The sequence below is a fragment of the Anser cygnoides genome, chromosome 1, assembly GCF_040182565.1.
Source record: "Anser cygnoides isolate HZ-2024a breed goose chromosome 1, Taihu_goose_T2T_genome, whole genome shotgun sequence".
Taxonomy (NCBI): Eukaryota; Metazoa; Chordata; class Aves; order Anseriformes; family Anatidae; genus Anser; species Anser cygnoides.
The window spans coordinates 121,703,472-121,729,698 of record NC_089873.1 but is presented as its reverse complement, the minus strand read 5'-3'; the positions used below and the strand labels follow the sequence as shown (position 1 = coordinate 121,729,698).

The following is a 26,227-nucleotide window of genomic DNA, read 5'->3' as shown; positions in this document are numbered from 1 at the left end:
TGAGCCCAAATTTAAGTTCAAAACGTTTTTAGAGCAAGCATTTGCACACTGAAGACCAACAGAAAAGAGCAGCACTTTTGTAATGCGTATATAAATTCAATTAAAAATAACAACTATGTTGGTTTCTTTTTGCATCAAGCCTTAAGACCATCTGAGAAGAAACAGATCAGTTTGTTCATATCCATTGTGTAGCACAAAGTGAACATAAGGATGAACAGAAAAATATTTTTAACATCTTCCATTGCAAGTAACTTCAGAAGCCATCTGTAACAAAAACAGTTTTCTCTTGGATAATATGAATTTTAACCTGATATCACCCTTTTAATTAGTTCTCAGAGCTAACGATTTGAATGACTCAAACTGAAATCATTAGCCAGTTGCAGCTATGATATAAATTTCCAAAGAGAGCTCCCAGAAGAAATCAAAGATGCTTTATATTATCTTAAACAGTTAATATAAATGCTCTCATAAATTTCTTACATTTGGAAAGAATCAAACCTAGGAACAAATTCATTGACTTTGGATCACTATTGAACTGCAAAATAAATTACTTCCTATTTGTATATTTTCAATCTTGTATTTAATAATAAGTATGTGTATGATTATTTAAAGGAAAGCAATAATACACAACAGTAATAGGATCTATTTTTAACATGAAAGTTGAATATGGAATCAGGAAATGGAATTTATTTTTACAATATTTGGTTGTTTAATGGAGATTCAATACATACAACTTCAGACAGCAATAGAAAAAAAACATTTATTTTCTAGCCAAACCAGGATTTGTGCCTATATGTTGCATTATTCATAACAAATAGGGCATAATGTAATAAAACTACAACTACAGAAGCATTCAAATGACTGTTTACTTGGCCTGAGTCAGACTTTTTAAAAAAATCTAAAAATGAAAACTGGTAGAGATTACATTGATCATTCACCATTTTAAATCTGATTTCACGGACTTATTCAGAGTGTTGAGTTAGCAAAAATTACACCATAGGATAAAAATATGATCTTCATTTTGATATAGTGATTTTGGTAAAATCACAAGTATCAGGAAGAAAAATACAATTTTGATCTCCTCTACTTTGCCTGATACACTAGTTTAAATTGTTTTTCTCCTAAAGGCCTTCTTCCTGTCTCCTTAGCTTCTAAGTCTAGATATAGTATCTGATTGTACAACAATAAAAATTTCGCGACATTTTTCCTTGGGGTAGGATAAATGCTGTGGTTTTTCAAATACGTTGGATTAAATGCTTTTTCTAACACATTTTAAGAGCATGACACTACTTCCCTCTTTGTTGGAAAAGGCTGACATTTTGCTAGCCCTGAGTCTGAAAAGGCTGCTTCGTAGCTGAAATGTAACAGTGACAGCGTATATACTACCAGAGGACTGGAAGGCAAAATAAAATGGGTTTGCACAAAGCTGTCACTGGATGTTTATAAAAATCTGTTTCACTTGGCACTGCAACAGATAAGAAAAGTGCTATAGTAAAACACCAAATTTGCACCCAGGGAATGATATGGTACAGCAAAGGGCTAGGAAAATGTAGCTGTTCCTTTTGAAGGCTGCAGATGGAAATGATCTATGTTCACAAAGTCCATATTTTGTCAGGAGGCTCTTTAGGGAAGCTCCCAGCCAACAAGCAGAAAGCCTCACCTACGGAACACAGAGCACTGCTTATAGGAGCTGCTCATAAAGGTAACCGGCTATCTAATTCAGCAGGACTGTACGTGACAATAGGCAATAAAAGACGTGTAATATTACATGGTTTTATCATGTATCTCTGTAAAAAATATTTTCCCCATACTTCTCTTAACACCTCACTACAAGATGCAATGACTTTAAAGAGCGATGAGGTTGTCTTCAGCTGTACTTCTAACAGGTAAGCAGACATATCACAGGCACCTGACACCTCCTTTCTAAGGTATCTAAGGTATTTTTCTAGTGCAAAAGCTCTTTGTAAGACACAGGCAAGACACCAGGAATTCAGTTTCACAGATCGGATCTAGTTCAGAATTCCATTTAATAAAACAGAGAGTAAATAAGATTTAAACGGAGAGGTTCTTGCAGCCAAGAGGTTTCTAGAAACCAAATAAAGACAAAGGGGAAGACAAAACACTAAGGATTCTTCAGGCTGTCCCAAGCAATAGAAATATATCTGTTGGCATAAATAGGTGAAATCCTACTCTTTGCTGGATCATAAATAATAAAAAAAATATATATCATACTGCAAGGAGACATTTGAATAACTATTATTTTCAGTGTGAACTATCAGCTTTGCTTTTTTTTGGCAGAACAGTGAAAGCACCTGGAAACATTTAGAGGAAGACCACACTCAGGTATTGTGTTGTCCTATCCTTGTTTTATCATTATATATAAATCCTGCTTTTGATAAAAGGAGATGTTGTTTTCTGTTTTGTTTTTGTTTAGTTTTGTTTGTTTCGTTTGTTTATTGTAAGAAAGTGATGTTTCTTTGTGGTTTTTGTTGCCCAGAGATCATGGCATGTGTGTAAGAAACATTTTTCTTTTTGTTTGCAGAGTAGGCACTGGTGATGTCTGGTTGCTAAATTCAAAACTCAAAGGATCATCACTGTGTCGGTTCCTTGGTGTTGCCTTTTACTGCAGACTCCCTTATGCAAAGCCTCAGCTCTGGCCAGACCTGCAGGTAGGGACAGGTGGAACTACTTCATTACAGATGGGATGAATACTTGGGGAACCAAATTTCCTCATCAGGAAATATAAGATCCTTTCCTATGTGATGCTATGTGAGAAACTTATACCATTACTTGACAGCCAAACACCCAGCTTAAAATAACACTAAAGATAAAGAACAATGATAAGTTTTTTATTGCATGGCTGCCGTGATGACAGGTTGTTGGTAGACCTGTTGTAGTCAGTTGGGTTGCTGGCGATTTGCCAGAATACAGGAACCCAGTAGGTTTTAAGCTTCTAAATATTCTTAATATTCCTGTGGGCTGGGGATTCTTTAATCCTACACATATTATGTAAACATAATGTCTCTTGCAAAAAGTACTTTGAGGTTTATTGGTAGAAACTTCTATCTAGGAACCTGACGAGGCTTGAAGAGATCACCTAGTAATCATAATCCTACTGTCCCAATTTAGGATCAACGGCAGTGTCACTCCTGACAGGTGTATGTCTGTATTATTGATGAAGACTCTGCAAGATATTCAGGCAATGAATTCCACTGTTTTGTTAAGCTTGAGAAAGACTTTCCCAATATTTAATATAAATGTCTTTTTTTCCTCTTCCTGTACACCAAGGACCTGTGGAACTGACTATTCCCTTCTTTGGAAGAGCCTGTACATATTTCATGACTGCTGTCACATCAACCTTTAGTTTTCTCCTCTGCAGGCTAAGCAATCCCAGCTCCACCAGTCTTTCCTAGAAAGTCATGCTTCTTAGATCTCTGGTCGTTTTTCTTGTCTCATTTAAAATCTCTCCAACTGTCCAACATTTATTTTTTTTCTTGAGAAACTGGATACAGTACTCCAGCACAGGCCTTAAGAGTGATGATCAGAATAGAAAAGTGACTTTTTATGTTCTTCAGCCTACTATTGTTTATAAGTCCCAGTATGAATTTCAGGACAGCCTCACATTCAGCTTATGATCTACCACATCATCACCCCTCCCCAGATCTTCCTCTGAAGAACTGATATAGCACCATATCACATTTGTGTAGGTGATTATTCCTCCATAACTGTAGCACTTTTCATTTGTTTCAATTGAATCTCATCCTATATTTTATCAAAATTATTGTTCATTTTAATCCTGTCCTCAAATATACCTGCAATTTCTCCACATATTATCTGACAATGTAAGAAGAATATTTTCCATTTTATTACTCAGTGAATGAACCTGGACTCTGAGCGAATCCACCAAAAGCTCTTTTGACAGTGAGATATTGATAACTACTCTGCAAGCATCTCTTGCTCTTCCTTTTAATTAAGTTGTTGAAAGACCATTCCTGGTTCATCCTCTAATCATTAACATGTTTACAGAATGACTTGTTACCTTTTCTGTTGTTTGGTCTATGCCTGCATATTGCTGTCCTATAACCTTTCTGATTAAATCCCTACACACTCACACCATTTTTTCATGCTCGTTTTCACTCATCTGACACTTTCCTATTTCTGTATACCTTTTTCTTCTCTTTATGATCTCATCATCTAGTTGAGATGATTTCTTACTGCTCTCCTATCAGCCACAGGGATGCAGAGTGTGGAATGTTTTTCAGAATGGCTCGTAGCTCCCTCCATTAGCTACAGATCCAACAGGGTAATGAGCTATAAAAAAAGAATGCGACCTTTTTCAGGGTTGCTGGGTATTACCAAGTTAACACAAAGCGACAAAGGATGTGTATTTACCAAGAAAATTACCTTTAATTTTAGATCTACTTTTGCTTCTGCTCTTACCACAAATCAGTTATTTGCCTATATGACTCTTAGCTATGTAGAAACAAATTAGCATTACCCAAACAGGAATTGTCCACCTTTGTCATTCTGCAATTTCCTCAGATATACAGAAACATTAGCTAGGGCATTTAAAAATAATCTGTGAATGAATACATGCAACTCACTAGCTCTTTTTAATACTAAGAAGGATAAGCCTCAGAGCCAAAGGCAAATAATTACTTTGCTGTTGCTGATACAGAAACTCATACGTGATTTCATGCAGGCTTGGGTGCAGTGAACTGAAAGCCTCTTATTCACTCGCACGCTTACTCATGAACACCAGGAGTTAGCACCTCACCGGGGGGCCTCTGTTTGCTTGCTTTCCCAACAGCAACAATCACATGTTTTCTGACATTAAAATTACTTTCATTGGTCCTTTCCAACCGCTCAGTTAGGTTAGTCATAGGTGGCTGTGAAAGAATTGCTAATTTAACCTGAAGTCCAGCGTGGGCACAACTTAGATGTCTGGGCCTGGAGTGTCCCAGGGCCCTGCAGCCCCTGCTGAGGGAGCAGGCACCAGCTCTGAGCTGACGGTGCCACAGGCCAGGGCTCGCTGGTAGGCAAAGCCTTGGTGAAGTGAGGAACAGCACCTGGAAGCCTAGGTGGTGGCGAGGAGTAGGGCTGAGGGAGGCCCCAGGTCTTGGCCCAGGGCCCTGCCACCTCCTGAGCCTGCCAGGGGCCCCAGCTCAGCCACGGAGCTGCCCCAGCCCTGCAGCCAGGCCTGGGGGTCCCAGGTCCATGGTGGGCTGGCCACCAGCCCTGGCCCAGCTCTGCTCACCACCTCTGGGAGCAATGGGACAGGGCTGCCGGGGGAGGCCCCTGCCCTGCTGCTGCCCACAGCTCTGGCTCCCTGCTCCTCATCCTGTGGCAGGTGCCTGCTGCACACTGGTACCGCAAATCATGCCTACATCCCTGTTTCGCAGCTAGGCCTGTTCTACATGTACTTAGTTCCTCATACGTGCCTCTTCTCTTTTACTCAAAACATGTACAGCTTTGGTTCAAAACACAAGACCTATGTTTCAGACCCACGGGCATAGTCCTAACACCTGAAAAACTCTCATTTACAAGGAACTGATCTGCAGGCAGACTCACAGACAAGCTTATTTTGTTGCCCCAGTAAGGGCACATAATTTTCAGTTCCAAGGTTTACCACAGCCTTAAACAACTTGCAGACTCATGTCGTGCAATGCTGTGGGCTTTGTGATTTCTTTTCTGTAGGATGGAATTGTATAATTAATGCACCCATTTTGTTTTTATTCACTTCCCTTTCTTAGTTTCTTTTTCTTTGTGTCTGTCTTTGTTTTAACACCATAGAAGAAATGCTCAAAATCATAAAAATAAGTATGGCACTTTCATAGATGACCTGAATCAAACTAAAATGTATGCGATAAAACAATAGTATGTCTTCTACACAATCTCCTCTCCTTATTGCAGAATATAGAATAGGAATAACACTTGCAATTACTTTGTAATGTTTGGCTTTGTTCAACAGCACACGTGTGTGATCTACTATGACTCAGGCCTTCACAGATGCAAAATGGTGCTTTATGCACAACACACAATACAACCAGAAGACACAAAAAGTCCTGTCAGTGTTTGGGAAGGGAGTGTATCATAAATTACTTTCTGAAAGCACAAAGCCATTTAGATGTGTGGTCAGTCATTCAGAACACCAAACATTCCGATGTCATTGTGCTGCAATAATAAAGGATTATTAAAAAAAAAAAAAAAAAAAGTTAATGTATTACATAGCAATTTTTAAATACACTTGGAAATATCCCAAGAGCGTATATTTCATGCATGTGATGTATATAAACAAAACACAGCTAGCAGCTTCACTGCTTAGTGAAGCTTGGCAGCTGATCTGAAGATTTCGCAATGCGGTGTTTCAGTGGAGAAGCAGCACTGAGCAGAGGCATCCAGCAGGGTTAGGGGTCATTACAAGGCAACATGCTTGGCTCTTTGGGATCATTACTCATCGGTGCTGCCATTCCAGGCCAACTCCTCTGGATGATTAAGAGGCAACTTTAATGGACTCTAAAAGGCTAATCTAGCCCTACATGGCTGAGAGGAATGTTGCTCCAGTCCAAGATCTCATGGCAGAAGGACTGGAGGGTACAAATGGCTGAATACACTGGAAAATTCCCACAGCAGCTATTGATTCTTTGTGCCATCTGAAGCTTCAAAATTAGATGGTAAAACAAGACCAGGGGATAAGAGGAGGAGAGACAGTCTGCGTTGTTTTTTTGCTATCAAAACAGCCCTTTCAGCACAGAACAACAACATGTGTGATATTCGTCATTTGTCAGGAGATGAAGAAAAGTCATAGAGCAGGAAATGTTGATTAATGAGGACATTGAATATGTGTCTGACACAGCAACTTTAGAAACCTCCTGCGTTTACCATTGTTTGCTTTGTTTGAGGACAAAGAGATAATAAACCAGTTACATTTATGTGGAAGAGTAGCATCTAGGAAAATGCTCTAGTGCAAGACAATTTATCTGTGCAAATATAATGTGCAGCATAAAAAGGAGAACTTCGTGAGTTTGAAACACAGCACCCATAATAAACATGCACCATTCTGGGCAGAAATAACACTTTATATCTTTTCCCTTTGCTTGTTCCAAGTTCTATATTTAAAAGTATTTTTAATTGTATCGTATTACACACATAAAAAAAGATTTCATAAGACATTTTATTTATATGTGTATGCTGTGTCTATAATTACGGTATATACTATAATATTGATGAATGTTTCTTTCAAGAAAACAGTATAGCACCACAGTTATCGTGCAAGCCACAACTCTGCTTCCTCCTATATTTTTAGGTCGTGTCAACTTTTTTTACTGAGAATTTGGACTTCCATCTCCCTTCAGCTGGAATCCTTGTTTGTCCCACTCTTTACCCTGCTCTCGGGCTACAGGGTATATGATAATTGTTTCAATCCAGAAAGGTCTGGCTGGATTCTCACTTTTATACCTCTTTTCTTCAGGATATAGGAGCTGACTTCCTGAGGGTAACCTGGAGTTACAAGCAATTGTGTATATATGTTATGCCTATAACAATCTTTTTAAAAACAAATGAGTGTTTACTCACTGAGATGAAAGCAGATATGACATAAAACTTCAAAATTATTTCTATTCCATGACAGAGATTAGGGATAAACTGAGGTTTAAGACCTTTTCATGAAAACAGAGAGTCATTCAGCTTAACAAGGAGTTGAGACCTTTGGGTGGCAGATGGGTTACTACTGCTGTAGTGAGTACCTGAGTGTTTATATAAAGTGGAACACCTCCTATAAGTGAGACACAGCTGTTTACCCACCTCATATATGAGAAGTAGAAGAGCAGGGATCTTAATTTGTTTTCAATTCCAATGAAAATACTTAAACAGCAAATCTATTGCCACCACTAATGCTTCTCTTTCTGTCAGAAATTCCACCTTGGAAGCGAGATACCTCTCCCAATTTATTATTACACTGTATCCTTAAAAATGACAAATTTCTGGAGAGAAAGTCTACATAACTGTAAGCTTCCCTCGTAAGTTCTGCTTTTATGCCTCCTCTACTTCCAGTAAGTATCAACAAGAATTTGTTCTCTTCCAATATAACTGTGGCATTTCTTGTCCTCCAATCACAGAGTCCTTTTTAACTTTTTTATTGCCCTTTTGAGATTTTGGCTCTAGGCCTTCACAAACAAACTACGCAATGTGTCTGGAATCAAGAAAGTACTGCATAATTTTTAAGTTAAATATTGTCTCTTAGCCCTCATAAAGAATTTTTTGTCTATAGCCTTCTCCAGCTATTTCCCAGTCATCTGCTATTAAATTAAATAGGTATGGTCAGATACTACATAGTTAAACAACCTGTGGTAAGCATTCATAAATTATTACACAAGAACTACCTGCCTTCCAAAGAAAAGCAAATGCAAATTTATGACCCTTTGAGACCTAACCTACATTGGTTTGTACCCGCCTCCATTGTCCAGCCAAACTGCAGGGAAATTGTTTAATTCCAGGCATCCACATGGTTTGGGAGTTTCCTTCACTCCTTAGAGATGAAATTAACAATTATCAAAGCTTGCCCATTCCTCAATTTGTAGATCAGATTTCATGTGTCTGTTTGCCTGTGAGAGAGCCACCACCTGGGGAGTCCCCCATTTTGTCTGCTATGTGCACCACGCTATTTGGAAGAAACCAGATTGATGTCTTGGCTGATGAAAATAACAGAGAATAGGGAAAATAACAGAGAATAGGGAATATGAAAATAACAGAGAATGGGAACTTCTTTTTCATTAGGCATCAAAGCATTAGAATCAGGTGCCAAGGCACTGAAAAATATGTTAAGCTCTAGATTCAGGATGGGACAGCCTTAGCAACATTAGGATTAGGAGTCAAATCCAAGTTCTATGACTCATCCATATGCACCTCCTGAGCTCCAAATGCTGCAGCAGCCTATACCTACACCTATACAAGAGCAGTTGCCTTCCTCCTCATTCTCTCTAACAGCAACACCAATTTGCCAAATCCTTTCCAGGTTCCAGCCAACTACATGGAAAGGAAAGGGAACAAGAAGTATTGCTGCTCCACAGAACAGTAGGAAAGAGGCAGAGATGAGAAGAGTGAACTGCTCCTGCTGCCATGCATTGAGAGGGCTAGAATGAGCTACCACATATTCTCAGTCTCCCTGACCAGCAGGGACAATTGCATCACAAGCAGCTGTGTTAGGTTGTGGCAGGCAGAAAGAGAAATTCAGCGTTTTACGTGAAAATTGTTCCTCGTCACCTACAGGAAAATGTAAAAGGCCAGATGCAAGCGTCGTGAAGAAGGCATCTTACTCTCAGGTCATGTAAGGGAGCCTGCTACTATTTTTTGTTCACACCACAGAAATTTCAGTTGGTATTATTTTAGCACAAACTTGAGGCCATTTGTCATTCTGAAGAATATTCCACTCCAAGATGGAAAGTGTATCTAAAATTTGTACCTTTCCCATCATTTATTTAGTAAAATATTTTTAAAGTTGCAGCTGAGTCATAACATGTCCTTTTATTTTTATTGCATTTGAACCTAATTGGTATATGTATATTGAATTACACCACACAGCTTCATTTCTGAAAATAAATAAAACATTAGGTTAATGAATTATGTGTCTGTAATTCAAAATAGAGGATCTGGTGATTTGGGCCAAAAGGCAAACTCTAAATGGAAAATGAGTTATCTGTATGGAAAAGCAGTAAAAATCCCATAATTTAAAGTGTATCCTTTGTTCTAAAAATAGATGTTTTCTCTGAATTCCTTCTCCATAGCACTGGAAATGCCTTTTTAAAACTAAAAAGTATTATCAACACGAGCAAAAATAGCATTTGTCTCACTGTTGCAATTGTTATCAGTTTGGAGGTGGGTGGGTTGTTACGGGATTGGATTGTTATTGGTGGAGGGTACCAAAGACTTAGGCCTGATAGACCTGGCAGACTCAGCTAGATATTAAATGTATATGGGACCTCCTGAGGGCCTTTTGTTGTCAGGGTCTTAGCCAACTTTCAAAGAGCCTAGATATTTTGTCTCCCATTGATTCAGAGGAGTTGAATTTCTAGATAATTCTGTAAAATTACTTTTATATGAATTCTGATGGTCTCGATGCCTGGTATCAATGACATATATGAAAACATTGGCTTTAAATTAGAAGTCAAGATCCACTAAAGAAGCTCAGACATGCCTGAACTATTGCAAACAGTGTCTCATCTTTCCATTACCTAAATGTCTACGTGGCCAAGCTGTTACCTCATTCCTTTCTCTACTGATTGTCGGTAAAGTTAAATGTAAAAAGTAGTGGTATACAGTATCATAACCTGCTATCAGCTGAAACCATTAAGTACAAAGACGGCAGTAACGTGAAGTAGGAGAAACACTGCATATTCATAGCGTGCTTCGCTTCCATGTCATGGGATAAAGGGCATGCTATGCTCTGTGCCAGCTGGAGTTGGCACGGAGGGGGCAGCCAGGCTGCCATTTCTGCCAGCGGGTCCTAAACCCTTCACAACCACGCTGCTGCTGCGGGTGGTGGCTATAAACGGGCCGCGAGCCGTGCGAGCGCCGCCACCCCCTTTCCCTCCGCACCCCCCACACCCCCCGAGGGCAACATGGCGGCACCCCCGCCCCTAACCCGCTGGGCACGAAGCGCCCGCCGGCCACGCTCTTGGGGGCGGGGCTCCCCTTGGCCACGCCCCCATCTGCCCGGGCCGGGCGGCGGGGCCCTCCCCTCCGCCGCGCATGCGTCGTGCGGCCGCCGCCGTGAGGCGGGGAGCCGGGGGGCAGCGGCTGCGGTGGGGCGGCGGCGGCTCCGCGCCTGCCTCGGGCGGTGAGTGCGGGGGGAGCGGGGCGGGAGCGGCCGGCGGGGCTCGGCGGGGCTCGGCGGGGCTCGGCTCCTCGTCACGGGCCGCACGGCGGTGGGGTACGGCCGGGCGGTCTGAGCAGACCTGGCCGGGAAGGGCGGGTTGGGCAGCGCGGTTCCTGCTGCTCGCGCGGTGGGAGCGCGGCTGGGAGCCGGGGAGGAGGGGAGGGGATGGGGGAGAGCTGCCCGGGAGGGCAGGAGCGAGGCTTCTTGCTCCTCTGTTCGGCCACCTCGCTTCAGCCTCTCCTAGGTAAAGGAGTGTGTCTTCCAGGGCAGCCTAGGAGAGAGCCTGGGATTCCCGAGTATCTCCATGTCCTCGCAATTAGCAAGTATCAGGAAATCCCCGCGCAAAACAGGAATCTTCTTTTTCCACATGCGAGTTCACCTAGAGATCTGCGGCCAACTACTGCTACAAGTTGATGCGCTAGCTCAAACGGCGAAGCATTGCATCTGGTTATAACATGCCTAGGTGCTGAGATTATAACAGACTTCAGTTTCCTTTTGTTAAAGGTAGGGAGTAACACACAACTGCGCTACGATTGTCATTTCCAGAAGCTCTCACAAATTAAAAGTTCTTTAGTTAACCTCAGTTCAGCCTCCTTGCACATCTAGATTGAACTACAGTTTTGTATTAGGTAATAACATGCAGTTTGTTGCATAAAAATTCCTGTTTGGCTCAGGGTGCGAATGAGATGAAGTGTTTTGGCCTGTGGTCGGTACTTAGGCAGTGTGACCTCAAGATCTGTTTTCTGAATGCTGTTCAAATCAGCGTTCGCATTCTGCTTCGAATATTGAATTATGAATCCTTCTGTGTCTTTGTCTATTGTCACGTTAACATCTCAGCACTTGACAAATGCCTGCTTACTTCCTTGTCTAGGGAGAGTTTTGTTAGTTATCATCCCTGTACTTCCATATGAAGGATGGAGGGTAAAGCTGTGCGGATTGGTTCAGGAACACCCAGGATCTGTGTTTTTTCATGGTTTCGACTTCCATATCCTGGTTTACATTAAGTGCACAGGTTCAAATAAATTGAATTGCTGGTCAAAGCCTCCACTGCTTTTACAAATCAAACACTCGGATTTTGAGAAAAGCGTCTCTCAAATAAAATGCTGTTTAAGCGTGGGCACTGACTGTGTGCATTTTAAAGCGACTTCTGTCAAGTCACGAAGGAACTCTAAGGCAAAAGCAGGGACAGAATATGTGTCAGTACAGTGTTAGCTTATTTTAGGCCATATTGTTGTGAAAAGTTTGTGTTTGCTATGTTGTTTTACAGCAGCTCCTTGCCTTTTCCCTGTTCTTCTTTTCCCATATGCTGCCCTGCGTACCTCTGTGGTCTCCTTCCCTTCTAATAGCATAACTGTTCCATGTTCATCTGGTGAGGTGGATCAGAGGATTAATCCTGCTGGGGAAAAAAAGTCTGACTTGCTTTTGACCCTGGATCATATCCCTTACCCAGCAGCTCCTATCAACAACTGGGCGGGCGAGGGAGCAACACGACATGCAGTTGGTACCGTTCACTCCCAGTATGAGTAATGGGGGAAAAAAAAAAAACAAAACCGTTTTGCCCATCCACTCTGTGTGTCCATTAATCTCGTCAATCTCATTTGTTCTGTATCTTCACATTTTCTACAGCTCCCTATAGGCAAAAAAAAATATTTTTTGTGCAATCCTGTTAAGGTCTTTTGCTTTCAGGTTCTCAGTTCGATTCTGAACTTCTCTGCTGCTTTCCATACAGTCTTACCCTTTCATGAACTCCTATCAACTGTGTTTCCAGTGTGCCGTCTTTGTCTGGCTCATGTCACTACTGCCTATTTTGCTTCAGCCTCCAGAGACAGCCTGCTTTTCCCCCCTGTCTCTCCCCACATCCCTTGCTTCCTCTCCCCTTCGACATTATAAACAAAAGTACTTGCAGTGCACAGTAGAAAGTAATACAGAACTGGTAAGGGAGTGGATTAAATGACCTCATGTCTAATGTCTGTTCTGCTGCCAGCTATTTTTGTTTGAGTTCAGATGTCAGTAACTATTTGACCTCTTGAAATCTAATCTGACAATACCCAGGCTTTTCCTTGTTTACCTTTGTTCTATTTACTGAGTCCTGCTCAGTAAAATGGGATACACATTTGTGAAGTCTGAAATAAGCTTATACCATTCTCTTTTTGCCATTAGTTTTGATGGTACTAATTATCAACTGACTTGTGCTTTAACCAAGGTTGCTGAGTATCATTATTAAAATAGCTACATTTCAAAAGCAAAGCCTATCTGCAAACAGGGTTAAAGAAACTGCATGCTAACCATCTAAAATCACACCCTGTGTTTTGGCTTACTAGTCATGTATTTGTTGAAACTGATATATACATATTTTCAGGCTGGGGCTCACTCTTAAAGATATTTTATGTAATCATTATTAACTTCGGGTAAAAGTTACGCATCTTTTCAGAAATACATTTGTAACAACTGACAAGAAACATTTGTACAACCCAGATCCATTATGTTGGAATTTAGGGCAAAGACTCCTAAAACAATACAGTGGCAAATGATATGTTGCCTGTTCTCAAACTAAGAGTCCCTCCTTGTGTGATTTTTTTCTGAGCAGATGTCTTAGAGGCTTGAGATCACTCAAATCTTGTCCATTGCACTGTGCTGTGTACCTGCTCAGTGGAGGGTTTCTTTTAAAGCATTTGAATCAGCCTTCTCACCTTGCTTCTGAAACAACTGTTGAAAGTTGGCATCTCGTGTTTTATGATTCTCCGCTCAACATACTTCTGGTTTTTCAGCATAGCGGTCAGTCTGCTCCAATAAGATTACTCCAACAGCGTTCAGATTAAGTAATACTAAAAACCGGAGGGAAGACACGTGGAAGGTAATATTGGAATAGTTTATCATAGTTCGTTTTCTTACCTGAAACTGCGGAACTTCTGTTTTTTCACAGAACCGTGGATTACGTGAGATGTTTTTTTTGTTTACAGCAAGACATTATCTGCTATTGTTGTAATTCTGGATATTCCTGTTCCTCTGAGCTCCTTGTTTCCCTGTAGTGTGATAATGAATTCCATGAACCAATTTCAAGGATCAGTTTACACCAATTCCTCCTTAAATCCCTGCCTCTAAATTAACTACCTAGTGTGTAATATCTGTTATATTAGCCATATTTCTAAGTGTTCACTACTCAACATTGAAGAATTATTCCTTTTGGGCTCAAAAAGCATGAATTTGTTAGCTCGCTGGGTTTTTTTGTTGGGCGGTTTATAGGAATGCTGCCAGACAGTGGCATTCATCAGTCGTGAACTTTTGCACCTGCCTGTGCCTCCAGGTTTATCGGTGTGCTATTCACTGACCTTGTGTGTATTTTTCAGCTCTTATTTGTAGAGTCTTCCTCTCCAAGCTGTTTGCTAAAGCTGGGAGAGGAGAAACACCTTCCTGGTCGTTCTTTTTTCCCTAGTCTCCATTCTCGCTGCTGAGGGAAAGAGGTCTCAACAGCAGTATCATTAGCAAACTCTTGCCCGTCTTCCTATAGATTTGTCCTGCAGCAGCTGAAATTAGCACAGTCCTTGACATTTTCTTGCAGTAGGGCTGAGCAGTCTGAGTATCAGCAGTGAAACGGACTCACTGTGCTATTTTCTGTTTGCTGCTGCTGCTTATCAGGGCTGTGGGCAGCAGCAACATAAAGGCATGGCTTAGGCTGGAGAACCGAGTGCGTGGCTTTATAAGCAGCTTAACTGATCGAAGTGTGTCCTGCTGCCTGAAAGCAAGAGTTCTTGCTTTTTCCCTCCATCCTTGCGAGGTTTTGCATTTTGACCGCCTCCCCAGTAGTACTCCCAGCAGTGTGCAGCCAGCTGGACCAGGGAGCTGATTTGCTTTAAAATGAGAAGTCAAACCGACTCATGCGCTCATACGCGCACACAGAAGGATTTCCACTGGGCTAACTCTGGCCGGCTGGCCACAGGGCCGCCAGCCAAACCCCGTGGTGTTGGCTTGAGGGAGGGAGCAGGCTGGGGGGGGGGACTACCTGCCCAGACAGCAGCTTTAGCTGGGATTGATGTACAGGAACTCTTAGCAAAGCATCAGTATTTCAGTAACTTTCTCTGCTGACATCCTGGAAGAGCAGCAGCAGGCTGCTCAGAGGGGAAGGCACAAGGAGGATCTTCAAGAGGGGCGAGGAGCTGGTGAATAGATCTGGGGGAGCAAAGTCAAAGTGAGGAGCGAGGTGAACGCACTTATCCTTAATGGAAAGGCCCCTTATGCCAAGCTGTAAAGACATGACCAGCTGCAAGCCTGCCACATCTGTGTTTTCCTGGAAAAATGGAGTGTCAAAGCAATTTCACTATGGCTGTTCTTCAGGAACTCTTGGCAAAGGTTTGATGAAATTTCTGGGCAGGTGAAATGATTTACACAGAAATACAAAAAGTGGAGATGCAGCTGCTGGTGGGCAGAAAGCCTAGGAATGTTCTCCAATGACTTCTGCAGTGTATTTCTTATGTAAATGTACACAACAGAACTAACCAAATTTAAAAAAACATCAGTGATCTGTTTGCACGCATTAGAGGACTCCTCTCCCCTTGACATTCCCTAGGTGCTGGGGTAGGTATACAGCTTGTAGGGGTGGGCAGAGCACCTCCCACTGCCACCTTTTAAATCTTTCAGGAGCGAATGTTAGACGTGCAGATGCTGGTCGAGGACCTTTCTGTTGCGAATAAAGTTTTCAACAATTAACCATTTTAACTCTGCGTGTTCTCAACATAACTAAGATAAATCGTATCTTCAAATACACTTAATTTTGCACGTTAATTTGGCATGTCAGTGTTTAAGTGAGTTCAACATTTTTCTTGCCCTAAATCTTTTAAAACTGATTTTTGAAAGCCAAAATCTTTCAGAATTGTTTTTGTTGAATACTTCTGCATGCTTCCTACTCAAAAGCAGAATGTGTAATGTACTGAATCACTTTATAAGGCGTAGGAGAGTATCAATAGATTTATTGTTCTAGTTCTGGGAGGTGCTCTAGTGTTTCCACAGTGCTGAGAAGTATCAGAAATTCTTTGTATGTATGCTGTGATACTGGTGGTTTTGTGACTACTGGAACTCATGTAGCTTTGTTTTCTATGGATTTATGCCATGTGGTTGATTGATGATAGGCTGTGACTTCAAGCTTTACTGTGGTGTTTATTTCGATGGTAACTTCAAGTCTTTTCTTGAGTTACGATGTTCAAAACGGTTCCATCCTCTATACTAGTTTGCTTTATTTGGGAAAACTTCTGTGAATACAACTGTATTTTTCTACTGTTCTGTACTAGGCGGTTGAAAAGGACCAATGGGTTGGACTAGAGGACATGAGGAAACCCCACATAGACACAAAGCCCTCTTGCTAAAGGAAAGCAATCTAAAAATAGGAAAACTGTGTTCGCACCCTTTAAAAAGAAATACTGTTGAAGTATTCCACTTTTGCGTTTCTAGCAATTCTTACAGAATTGCAAGTGTGTAAAATGAAAAATGGTACTTGATTTCGGTCTTTCTAAACCAAATTTAATTTATTATTGCGACTTGAAGGTAACTTAAGGAGGAATACAAAACTAGTTAACTGGTAGGTTGGCTTCAGTGGCAAATGCAGTTTAGGAAGTTATATTTCTTTTCTGCAGCAGCCTTTGAGTGCAAAGGGATGGAGGAGAGGCGAGGAAGATGGGTGGAAGAGTTGTGAAGCTGCAGTACAGGGCACAGAGCTGCATTAGCGCCCCCCAGTTCCACTGGGGGGAAGAGAGGGGTGGGCGTTACGGGAGAGAAAGTAGTGGTATTAAAATATATGTATATATGTGTGTGTTGTGTGCCTTTCTGTAACTCCCTGATGTGACAAAACTTCATAAAAATCAGTGAAGTACTTGTGCCTCATTATCTTCTTTCTAGTTACCATGTAATTGATAAGATGAAATACCTATTTATAGCTTTCATATAACTCTTCTGGCACTTCTGTGCAATTTGATTTTTGGTTGACTGGAAAATCCCATTAAAACATGCTCTGAAATGCCGTCATATGTGCCTTGCTGCAGGGGAAAACAGGCAGGGTGGAAACTTGTATTCAAACATGCTGATGGTGCATAAATATTTGGAAGAGTAGGCTTTGTTTGCACATTTCTCTGTGAAGTGCTGCACTAAGCTAGAAAAATTACTTTGTATTGCTTCTGGATAATTTTTCTAAATTAAATGAGGTGTAAGACACTGGCCTACCAAGCAAGTGCTAATGCAATTTACTTACAGAGCAGAATATTCACCTCACCTTTTCCTCACTGCAGAAAAGCGAAATAAACTTTATAAAGTAGCAGGCATAGATTTATTACGAAATTATTGCCTGCACAGCAAAGATGCGTGAATTTATCCAGGCGTTTTTTGGCTACAAAAATGCACGTTCTGATCTCCCTCTCCCTCCCTCCCTCCCTTCCTATCTTACCCCCTTTTACTTCAAAATATCAGGAATTTAGAGGGAAATAAAGTACCTATTGCTTCTTTCCGTTCACCCAATTGTAACAATTTCAAGAAAAGGTTCGGGGAGTCGAGGATAATCTTTTTCAAATGTACAGAATCTCAGGTCTTTTTTTCTCTTCATCTGCAAAAAGAAGGCTTGAATATTGGATACAGACTGATACAGTTGGAGGCTGAATTTTGTATGGCCAGCCTGTGTTATTGGAAAATCCGTGAAGATATTATAAGTGACATTTGCGTCATGGTTTTGCTTTTTAAGATGTGTTGGAGAAGAAATACAAGATTTTCCAAGTAGGAAAAAAAAAAAGTGCATATTTATTTAGCCATGGTCTTTTGACCTTTTCTGAATGGGCAAGCACCATATGTGCAATGAAATTATAGCCTTGTGAAGAGACTCTGACCAGGTACTGTCGCTTGACCCTTCTCTGATTTTTGTATCCCAAATAAAATGTGGCTTTCCTTCACATCCCAAGGATGGGCAGTGCCAGGCAAATATCAAGTGACGCCTCGCCAGATCTTTGCTCTTTACAACAGCTCTGACGTATCCTGCAGCGCTAGCAGCTTTGTTATTGGCCATGAAAATTATGTTTAAATGTCACTTGCAGGGGGGAAGGAGAAGAAAGTATTTTGCCTTTCCTGGAGAGACATAATCTGAAGTAAATGTAGCAATTTTTTCCTCTCTCCTCCCTGACCTATAAATGCTTTGAAAAGGCTTTATAAAACCAGCAGGGTTATAATCTACTTTTTGCTTATCCTGAATGTGTCGATTTGGCAGGGGGAGGTGGGACCCAGAGTCTGGGGAGATTGTAGATAGCGGAGGGCAGGAACGATTGAAGAGACCACTTGCCGCTTATCAGCTCGATTTTTATGTGCAGGTATTTACTTCCCTGGCCCTAACCCACCCATAAACTGTTTTGGAGAGGAACTGAGCAGAGTTACTCATTCCTTGCTGGGCACCAGATCACTTCCCTTCTGTTATAGCCAGATCGTTACCAGTAGAAGTATATGTGGTACCTCTGAAGATGCAATAATACATGCTTTCTTTGAAAAAAACTTTTAAGATCTGAAGGCTAGATGGCTCCTGAACTTTTTTAGTTGAAACACTTGGAAACTGTCTGACCATAAACTACATAAGAAACTAAACTGGGTATTAATAACTTGGAGCTCGCTGGAAGCTAAATGGTTAGCTGTTTTAGCATACACTTCTAAGAACTGGATCAACCCAAATGTCAGCCTGGCATTGTGCGTTGTGCCAGGGGCTGGGGTGAGATGCCATGGGAGGTGTCTTATGGCAGAGCATGGGCAGAGTGATCCATCCCTTGGTGTTTTGCTGGACTATCAGTTGATGAGGATCTTCCTGGGGAAGAGGATACAGCTGGAGGTTGTGTGTTGCAGGAGTGTGTTGCATTTGTTCATTTTTACTTTACTTTTTTTTAAAACCATTTCAATGTTTGTCCTCAACACTGTCTTGCAGCAGCAAGTTCCCTAACTTTAGCGCTATGTGAAAATTAAGGTCGTTGTACTTATTTACATCCACATCAGCTCAGGTCGGTGGGTGCCCTCTTGCTTCTCCTGTTGTGAGAAATAATGGAGAGCTGTAATGTAATTACCTGCTAGGTCACAAGTGTATAGCCAAAAGACCGATTTACCCTGACAGACTGTCTATGGCCTGATTAGATCACCCGAAATGTCTGCCTGCTTTAAAGTGGGTGGTTTGTCATACAGTGATTATTCAAACACAAAGGTTTTTTTTTTTTTCCTTTTTTTCCCCTTTTTTTAAAGCAGCATGTCATTTTTAATCTGCATACATCCCAGTTTATAACTAGAGTTGGGAGCTTTTGACTCATATCCCTCAGTTTGTCATCTGTAAAGCAGCAGTAGATGGTTTGAACTGCAAAATGGAAGTCGGCTTGTTTGTAATTTACAAAACATGCAAACGTTTCATTTGCATGAAATCAGGAGCACAGAACAGGGGAGGAAAGTAAAACAAGTGCACGTTCAAAGCTGCTTCTAGATTAGGAAGGTTATGGGTGAAAACACTCTATAAACGAAGCAGCCTGCAGCAATTCTGATATAGGTCGTATGGCTCTTTTCATGAGAAGAGCTAGCAGCTGCCACTTTAATAGTGTGGAATACGAATTTATCAATGCATTATTTAGAACTTCAGCTGCCTGTAAATGAAAGGCAGAAGGATCATAATGGAGTTTCCCTGGCTTATTATAAATTGACTTCGTGTGCTTCTTTATTATTGTAGAAGCTGGTTAGAGAGATTGGAGAGAAAGTTACCGAAAGTGCTTATAATAATGGTGGTCATAAACCAGATTTTAACTTTGTAGTCTCTATTAGTAGGTTTCCACTACACGTGGGGGATGCTTTTTGTCTGCCCAGTTTTTCTGAGGTTGTGGGAGGTGGCTAGGTTATCTCCCTGCTTACCAGGTTAGCTGATCAGCTGTGTCTTTTTTTCTTTCCCTCTGGTCTTTCTGAGCAAACACTGGCATTTCCGATTTTTAATTCTTAGATTGGGCCCTGTGGTGTCCTGTGTATTAGCAATGCTGTTGGTTTTTTTTTTTCTTGTAATTAGTTTTAAGTGTGTTCAACACACCACTTCAGCTGAATTTGAATGGAGTTTAGTGGGTTAACAAGGTTGAATTCTTAGAGCCAGAGCATTGCTTAATTTCCACAGGGAGCACACAGCTTTTGAAGATAAGATAAGCACATAGATGGCTTAAGAAATCTGGTGTACTGTGGTGAGGGTTTTTTGTTCTTATTTTTTTTGTTTCCTTGTTTTTTTGTTTTCTTGAGTTTTTATTGTTTTGCCTTTTTTTGTTGTCATTTTGCTTGTTGGTGTTTTTGTTTTTTTTTTTTTCCCCCCTCCATCTGTAGATAAGCCTGACATTTTTGGGTGATGTCCTAAAAATGTGGGGTTCTGTCTGGGAGGCGTTACTCCTAACTAGCACCCCAGCGATTACTTTCTTGCTTGAGGGAGAGTCTTGTGTTACCTCTGTTTTTGGCTACTTGTCTGTCAAAGTGATTCTGTAGCAGCACCACAGGAAGTTTTGCCAGACATTCACTGCTGTCCCCTATCGACCTTTAATTCTTTGCTGATGAATGGTTTATCCAGAGCTTCCTTCCTCAAAGCTTCTTAACTTCTTTGAGTGTAGTCATACGCTACATACACACTGGACATATCTGCAGCAGCGTTTTGGTTCAGATTAGGAGTGTGCTATGGAAGCAAAACTCCCAATTGTCACCACTTTCCGTGCTTTGGTTTCTCATTGCAGAATCATTTCAAAGCAATCAAACTGAATTACTTTTGGATGAAGAAAAACTGAAAGATGTGCTCTGAGAGCATACCTAATGCAGTCCGACAACCGCACAATATTCAGCCCAAGGAATCAAGTAGGAGCTACTGCAAAGGAAAATCTTTACCATGCATGTTGTGTTAATGTTGGGTCCTCATCACCAACTGTTTTGTTTTTCAGACTTACCCCTATTGCGCTGCATTCCTCGCTGATACGAGTATAGGCATTGATAGAGACAAATACAGGGCACGTATAGGTTATTATCCATGTTGTAGATAAGAGTCCATCTATTCAAGTCTTAAATTAGAATAGATAGTATCAAAGTAGCTGACAGCTTGAGTTTGATTTGGAAGCCATTACTTAAACAGCAATTAGGTCATGCAGCACCAGAACTATGACGAAGCTGTTTTCCTGTCTGTCACCTTTTGCACTTTTCTACTTCAACAATCCGAGTTCTCTTCAATTTTCTAACGTGTATTTTTGTGACCCAGGTGTTAACCAAAACACAGTATTCTCAGACACCTCCCATGTGCCGGTGTGCTATTTCCCTATTTTCATCTCTCCAACTTTTTGGCCTTGGCAGCTTGCAAAGGTCTGTTCAGGCTGGGACTGTATGCTTACTGCCTACCTTCCTCGTGCTGGTGAAAATGGGTAATGATTTACAGTCATCAAAGGCACCATGCCTCTTGAAAGGCTTCCACAAGTGGGAAACCCCAACTTATACTTCACTGAGAACATTAACAGCTTGTCTCTGTTCTTCTCGGTCATCAGTATTCAAGGAAAACTTGCGGGAGCACAGAGGTAGAAATCTGTGTCAGATTTGGTTAAAAGGTACTGGGGAAGCAGAAGTTAGGATGGTTAGGTAACACAGTATCACTAGTTTTGATTCCATACAAAATCAGGGTAAAAATACATCATACTGTGAAGGCTATATTTAATCATGCACCATTCCCAATTTAAAAAAAAAATAAATAGAGAAATCAATGATTGCAGTATCAACATTTAAGTGGGTTATCAAATTAAATACTCCAAATTTGTGTTCCCAAAGCAGGGTGATAATGTCTTAACCTAAAGCAACATTTTTCAATGGCAGCTTCCAGAAAATTAAAGTGTCTGGGATGCTGCTATGTAGGCTGATGAGACAGGCATGGACTCTTGAGCATTTGTACAGTTTTGGTTTTGGTACTGCTGGTTTCGTAAGTATTCAGTTATTTTTCCCAAGAACTGCCCAGATGGTCCCCATGCACTTCAAAACAATGAAGCTAACCAAAGTTTTCCCTCGCCAAAGGGAGAGTGGTGTTACTTCTCTGCACAGATGTCCTGCTTGCCAAAATGTGTGCACTGGGAGATTGTTCTTGTCTGGTTTTGAAGGGCAGGGGAAGGAATAGATGTCTTAACTTACAGTAATTCCCTCTTTGAACTGGGGGAGCCTGGGAGTAACCAGAGAACAGGCAGCCAGAACGCTATCACAGCTTTAAAGTGACAAAAAAACACTGAGTAAAGAATGGGTAATGAAGCTGAGGCAGAAACTTGGACTTCAGCCTCAGCCATCTGAAGCGTTGCCCAGCTGCAGTCAGGAGCAACCCGCTCTCTGTCAAATGCTGCTCTGTGTGAAGAGTTGTACTTATCACACTAGTTCCGTGAGCGATGATTTATTCTATTGATTTTAAGACATAATGGCAGTCTGCTAACTACAAGCGTCTCTTAGTGATTTAGTCTGTGGTTTCGATCCCTGTGTAATGAAAATTAATGTGTTATAACGCTGTGATTGGATAGCATCTATAAAGCTGAAGGGTTTTTTTTCCAGTTCCGTTTCACTCTTACCCTTGTTCTTTGTAGTCTCAGGTGGGGTGAATCTTGTACATTTGACAGTAGTTTCCGATGGGTTTCATCCCTCTTTATTCCCAGCCTGATTCCATGGCAAACCTTGCTGTTCCAAACAAATAAATTTACTAAGTAGAGGCTTCTCCCATATCCTTAAACTGTGGACTTCCTGCTTGGAGGAAAAGCAATATATTTCTACAGTGTTTGAATCCATATAAATCCTTGTGTGCACTTTTCCTGGAAAAAAAGGTCTTCTAAAAAGACCGTAATGAGTAAAATTGTAGTCTTCTGTAATGCTTTTTTTCCAGGGACGTAGAACCCAAATATGGTGGAACTGGGATTTTTAGGTAAGCACATCCCACATTTTGAATGCATGGCAGTTTGAAAGTTATTGTCTGTCTTCTTGTGTGATTATTTACTGTTTTCATTTTTTCTTCTAAACAGACCTCCCACAGGAGTATTTTACTTGTTTCACTGCACAAAATTTAGGGCTGGGGACTAGAACAGAGTTGTTTATTTTTGGACTGAACATCTGATGTTTTACTTAGCAGTGTCCCTTGAATGTATTTGGTTTCATAAAATGCTCCGGAAGAACCTAAATATTTATAGTATGAAAAATTTTATAGCTCTGTGTGGCATCTGGTTGTAAACTGCGTCCCAGTAGTCTCATTAATTGTACAGGTTACAAAACTAAGCTTAACAACTGTATCCCCTGTTAGGGTTGTATTGCAGAATGGAGAGGAAAAAAAAAAAAAAAAAAACACTTCCCCATCCCTACCTGGGTACTGGAGTGCACGTTTGTCCCCTGTTGGGAGAAGAGCCTGCTGGTCTTAAGTGTTCAAAGTCCCTGTTAATGCAGCAAGTAAGAAATGGAGTGAGGCAAGATATTGCTGCTGCTTCACGTTATCCCTTAAGGATCATTTCCTTCAGGACGTGCTTTGTTCTTGATGTTGTTTTTCTCTAGAATACGTAACAGACAGTGAGCAAGAATAGCAAAGGCAAATTGGACTTCTGCCCTCTGTCAGATCCTCTGCCCGTTGATGGTATGTGGTGCACGTAGGTTTCAGTCTAACTTGTGGGCAGAAAATGTAGCCAGGAGAAGAGTACCTGCTAGCAGAATATGGTTATTTTAATAAATGCAAAAAAATCTTGCAGAAATATTATCTTGGGCCAACAACGTTTGTTGTTGAAATTAGTTATCCCAATTTATGGGATATGCTGCATTGCTAGAATATGACTACCAGATTGGGAAATGTTTGTAAAAAAATATTTTGTGATTCGTGCTTATACATAGTGTGTTCAAAGTGTGAATACTTCAGGATTGAGGAAAAAATACTTAGGTTAGATATGGAAAAAAATGTACAGCTTGGTTTTTTGCTTCAATGTTAGCTTCATAAACTGTCATGCAAAACGCTTCTCGGTGAGATGCTACAGCCTGTTGGTGATGAGCACAGTAGTGCTGGTAAATAGCACAGGCTTCGATACATCTCCTTTGCTGTCCCCTATGGGCTGTATAACTCGTTTTATTTCCTATTGAGTCTTTATATTTTCTATTAGAGGTGGGTGGTTCATCGTTTTAGGGTTGTTTTTCTTTTTTTTTTTGTATTTTTTATCATCACACCAATGGTCAAGTGTGTGCTCAGAAAAGATCCCCTGTTGAACAGTCGCTGGTCAGATACGTCAGCTTACTGCTGAACTCAGAATTTGATGCTCAGCTGTAGCACTATCCATGCTGTCTACTGTATGACTGACTCTTGGATGAAGAGTGTTTCCTGAAATAGCAAGCATTAGTGTCACTAGTATGTTATTATCTGTGGCTACTTTGTTCTTGCATTGGTGTGTATGCGTGTATATATAGAAATATATGAGAAAAACATTGCTCTGACACCATAGGACCATCCTAGCCTTCAGTGAGGTTCTTGGAAGACTAAAAAGCAGGAAACTAAATTTAAAAAGTTGTGTGGAGGAAGAAATGAGTCAATAGCAGGTCAAGATGTTCCTGTATTGTTGCCAACCCTCTTCAGTTTTATTAGCTGGTTTATGAAGGGGAAAAAAAAATTAATGTACTTGTCTGCATTCAAACCCTTTTTCCAAACAATCTTTGAACTATTTAGTCAATTTGAACCAAAACTGTCAGGGGGTAGAGGACTGAAATATTATTTATCTCTTTCCCTCTGGGGGAAGGGATGATTAAGTAGAGGGCAAAGACCCAAGAAGTTCTTCTGTAGTGGGAGAGTCTCTTGGGTGAGCTGAAGTTTTCTGTCCTGCCCGTATAGCAGCAGGGCAGTCAGTGCCTGGGTCCCGAATCAGCCTCTCGCCCAGCAGGCAGTGGGATGCAGGAAACTGCCCGTGAGCTGTGGGAGCTTAGGGAGAGCAGGAGGCTGGGAAATGAAGAAGTTTGGGCAGATACAGAGAGGGGTGAGGGAAGGCAGGGGAGCATAAAAAAGAATGATGCACATTTGGAGGAAAATTGGTATAATTGGTTTGAGGGATCTCTGAATACTCGTCATTGCCGTAAAAATCTAATGTGGACTGCTGAAGGGAAGTTTCTGCACCACAGTGACTGGAAAGATGGATTTGATGTCTCCTGGAGAAGGGTGCGCTGATTCCTTCTGTAATGAAGGAAGGGTGAGAAGATCTGTAACTTCTGTGTTTTGCTGCCAACTGAGCAAATCTTTATTTTATCACTAGTTCATAATATACTTGCATCAATTTACAATGAAGAAGACAGTTTAATTTTTCCTCTACTTGTTTCCCACAGTTTTACAATCTGTGTGTCAATGTTCTGATTTTCATTCCCAATTATTATGACCTACTAAGCTCCTTGTGCCGGTCGCAAAGGCAGCACTGCACACCTAGACAGCATCAGACTCAGCTCCTGGTGGAAAACTTCCCTTAGCAGGGAAGAGGGATGTCGGGGCCCACGTTTCCACCAAACCTCCCTGCAGGCAGAGCCATCTAGTTGTGACTCAGTGAGTGTGGACGGGGATGTATGTTTTGCATTTTCTTAATTGCTAGTGTTGAAATCCATATCCAAGTTATTCGTTATAAGGCTGAAATATTAAAGGCTAACCAAAATTTGATAAAATAAAAAGAAGTTCCTGTTAGAGGGAAGAAGCTTGGCAAGATTCGTTTCATGTACTGCGTTACAGCAGATGAGCTGAGGGTGGGAGGGGGTCTTGCTCCTCTACTGCTCTTAATGCTATTTGAGGAGCTGTTGCAAGGAAGCTGCCTGAAACTGGAGGATAATAAATGGGGAAAGAAACTCACGTTGTATCAGACGAAACGAGCAGTTACCAATAAACAGATTTTTTGTGACCTGTTTATTACTAAAAGTTTGGCAATATTTTCAACACAAATATTTGGGTTGTAAAGATGGGACTAACCAGAAAGCTGTGCTAATTTCAGTTTTATTGAACAAGCGTCAAAGATGTTTTTGTCTTTGCATAGAGTAGTCTGCTGAGAAAAAATAAGGCTACTGGAGGAGACTGCATATGTCCTGAAAAAAATTGTAAGCCCTCTGCTTCTGTTACCCTCCCATACTTAGGAATGATATACTAAACACGGTGGTGAGATTTCAGTGCTTTAATCTTCACTATTTATTTGCATTTATTTACCTTCGCAGAGACTTGATGAACTTGCTTTAAAATCACTTTACTCCCGTGTCCCACATTTCCTTTAGTCCCAGTCCTACAATTCTGTTAGTAGACCGGGACGTTTCTATAGAGCTCCATTCACTTCAGCAGCATTTCTCACAAGTATTGCAGCC

At 41.1% G+C, this 26,227-nt stretch overlaps 1 protein-coding gene and 1 long non-coding RNA gene across 4 annotated transcripts in view; both read left to right on the top strand.

The window, feature by feature from the left end:
* Positions 1 to 1,799: 1,799 nt before the first annotated feature.
* LOC125180788 (uncharacterized) lies at positions 1,800 to 10,001 on the top strand. 2 transcript variants are annotated; one of them, XR_010825960.1, is made up of 3 exons: positions 1,800 to 2,343; positions 2,543 to 2,669; positions 9,014 to 10,001. It is a non-coding gene; the product is annotated as an uncharacterized lncRNA (long non-coding RNA). The 2 variants fall into 2 exon arrangements; XR_007159674.2 differs by lacking the exon at positions 9,014 to 10,001 and adding an exon at positions 3,130 to 3,294.
* A 600-nt stretch (positions 10,002 to 10,601) lies between these two features.
* PRRG1 (proline rich and Gla domain 1) overlaps positions 10,602 to 26,227 on the top strand; it is a 32,869-nt gene continuing 17,243 nt past the window's right edge. Inside the window, exons 1-2 of one of the 2 annotated variants that reach the window (XM_066980330.1) lie at positions 10,746 to 10,834; positions 11,139 to 11,377. Coding sequence is in view for 1 of the 2 variants with exons in the window: in XM_066980327.1 (XP_066836428.1) it covers positions 10,617 to 10,834 (218 nt within the window). In the remaining variant the exon portion in view is untranslated. Of the gene's footprint in view, positions 10,835 to 11,138; positions 11,378 to 26,227 lie in introns of both variants that reach the window. The other variant, XM_066980327.1, reaches the window with a different exon arrangement.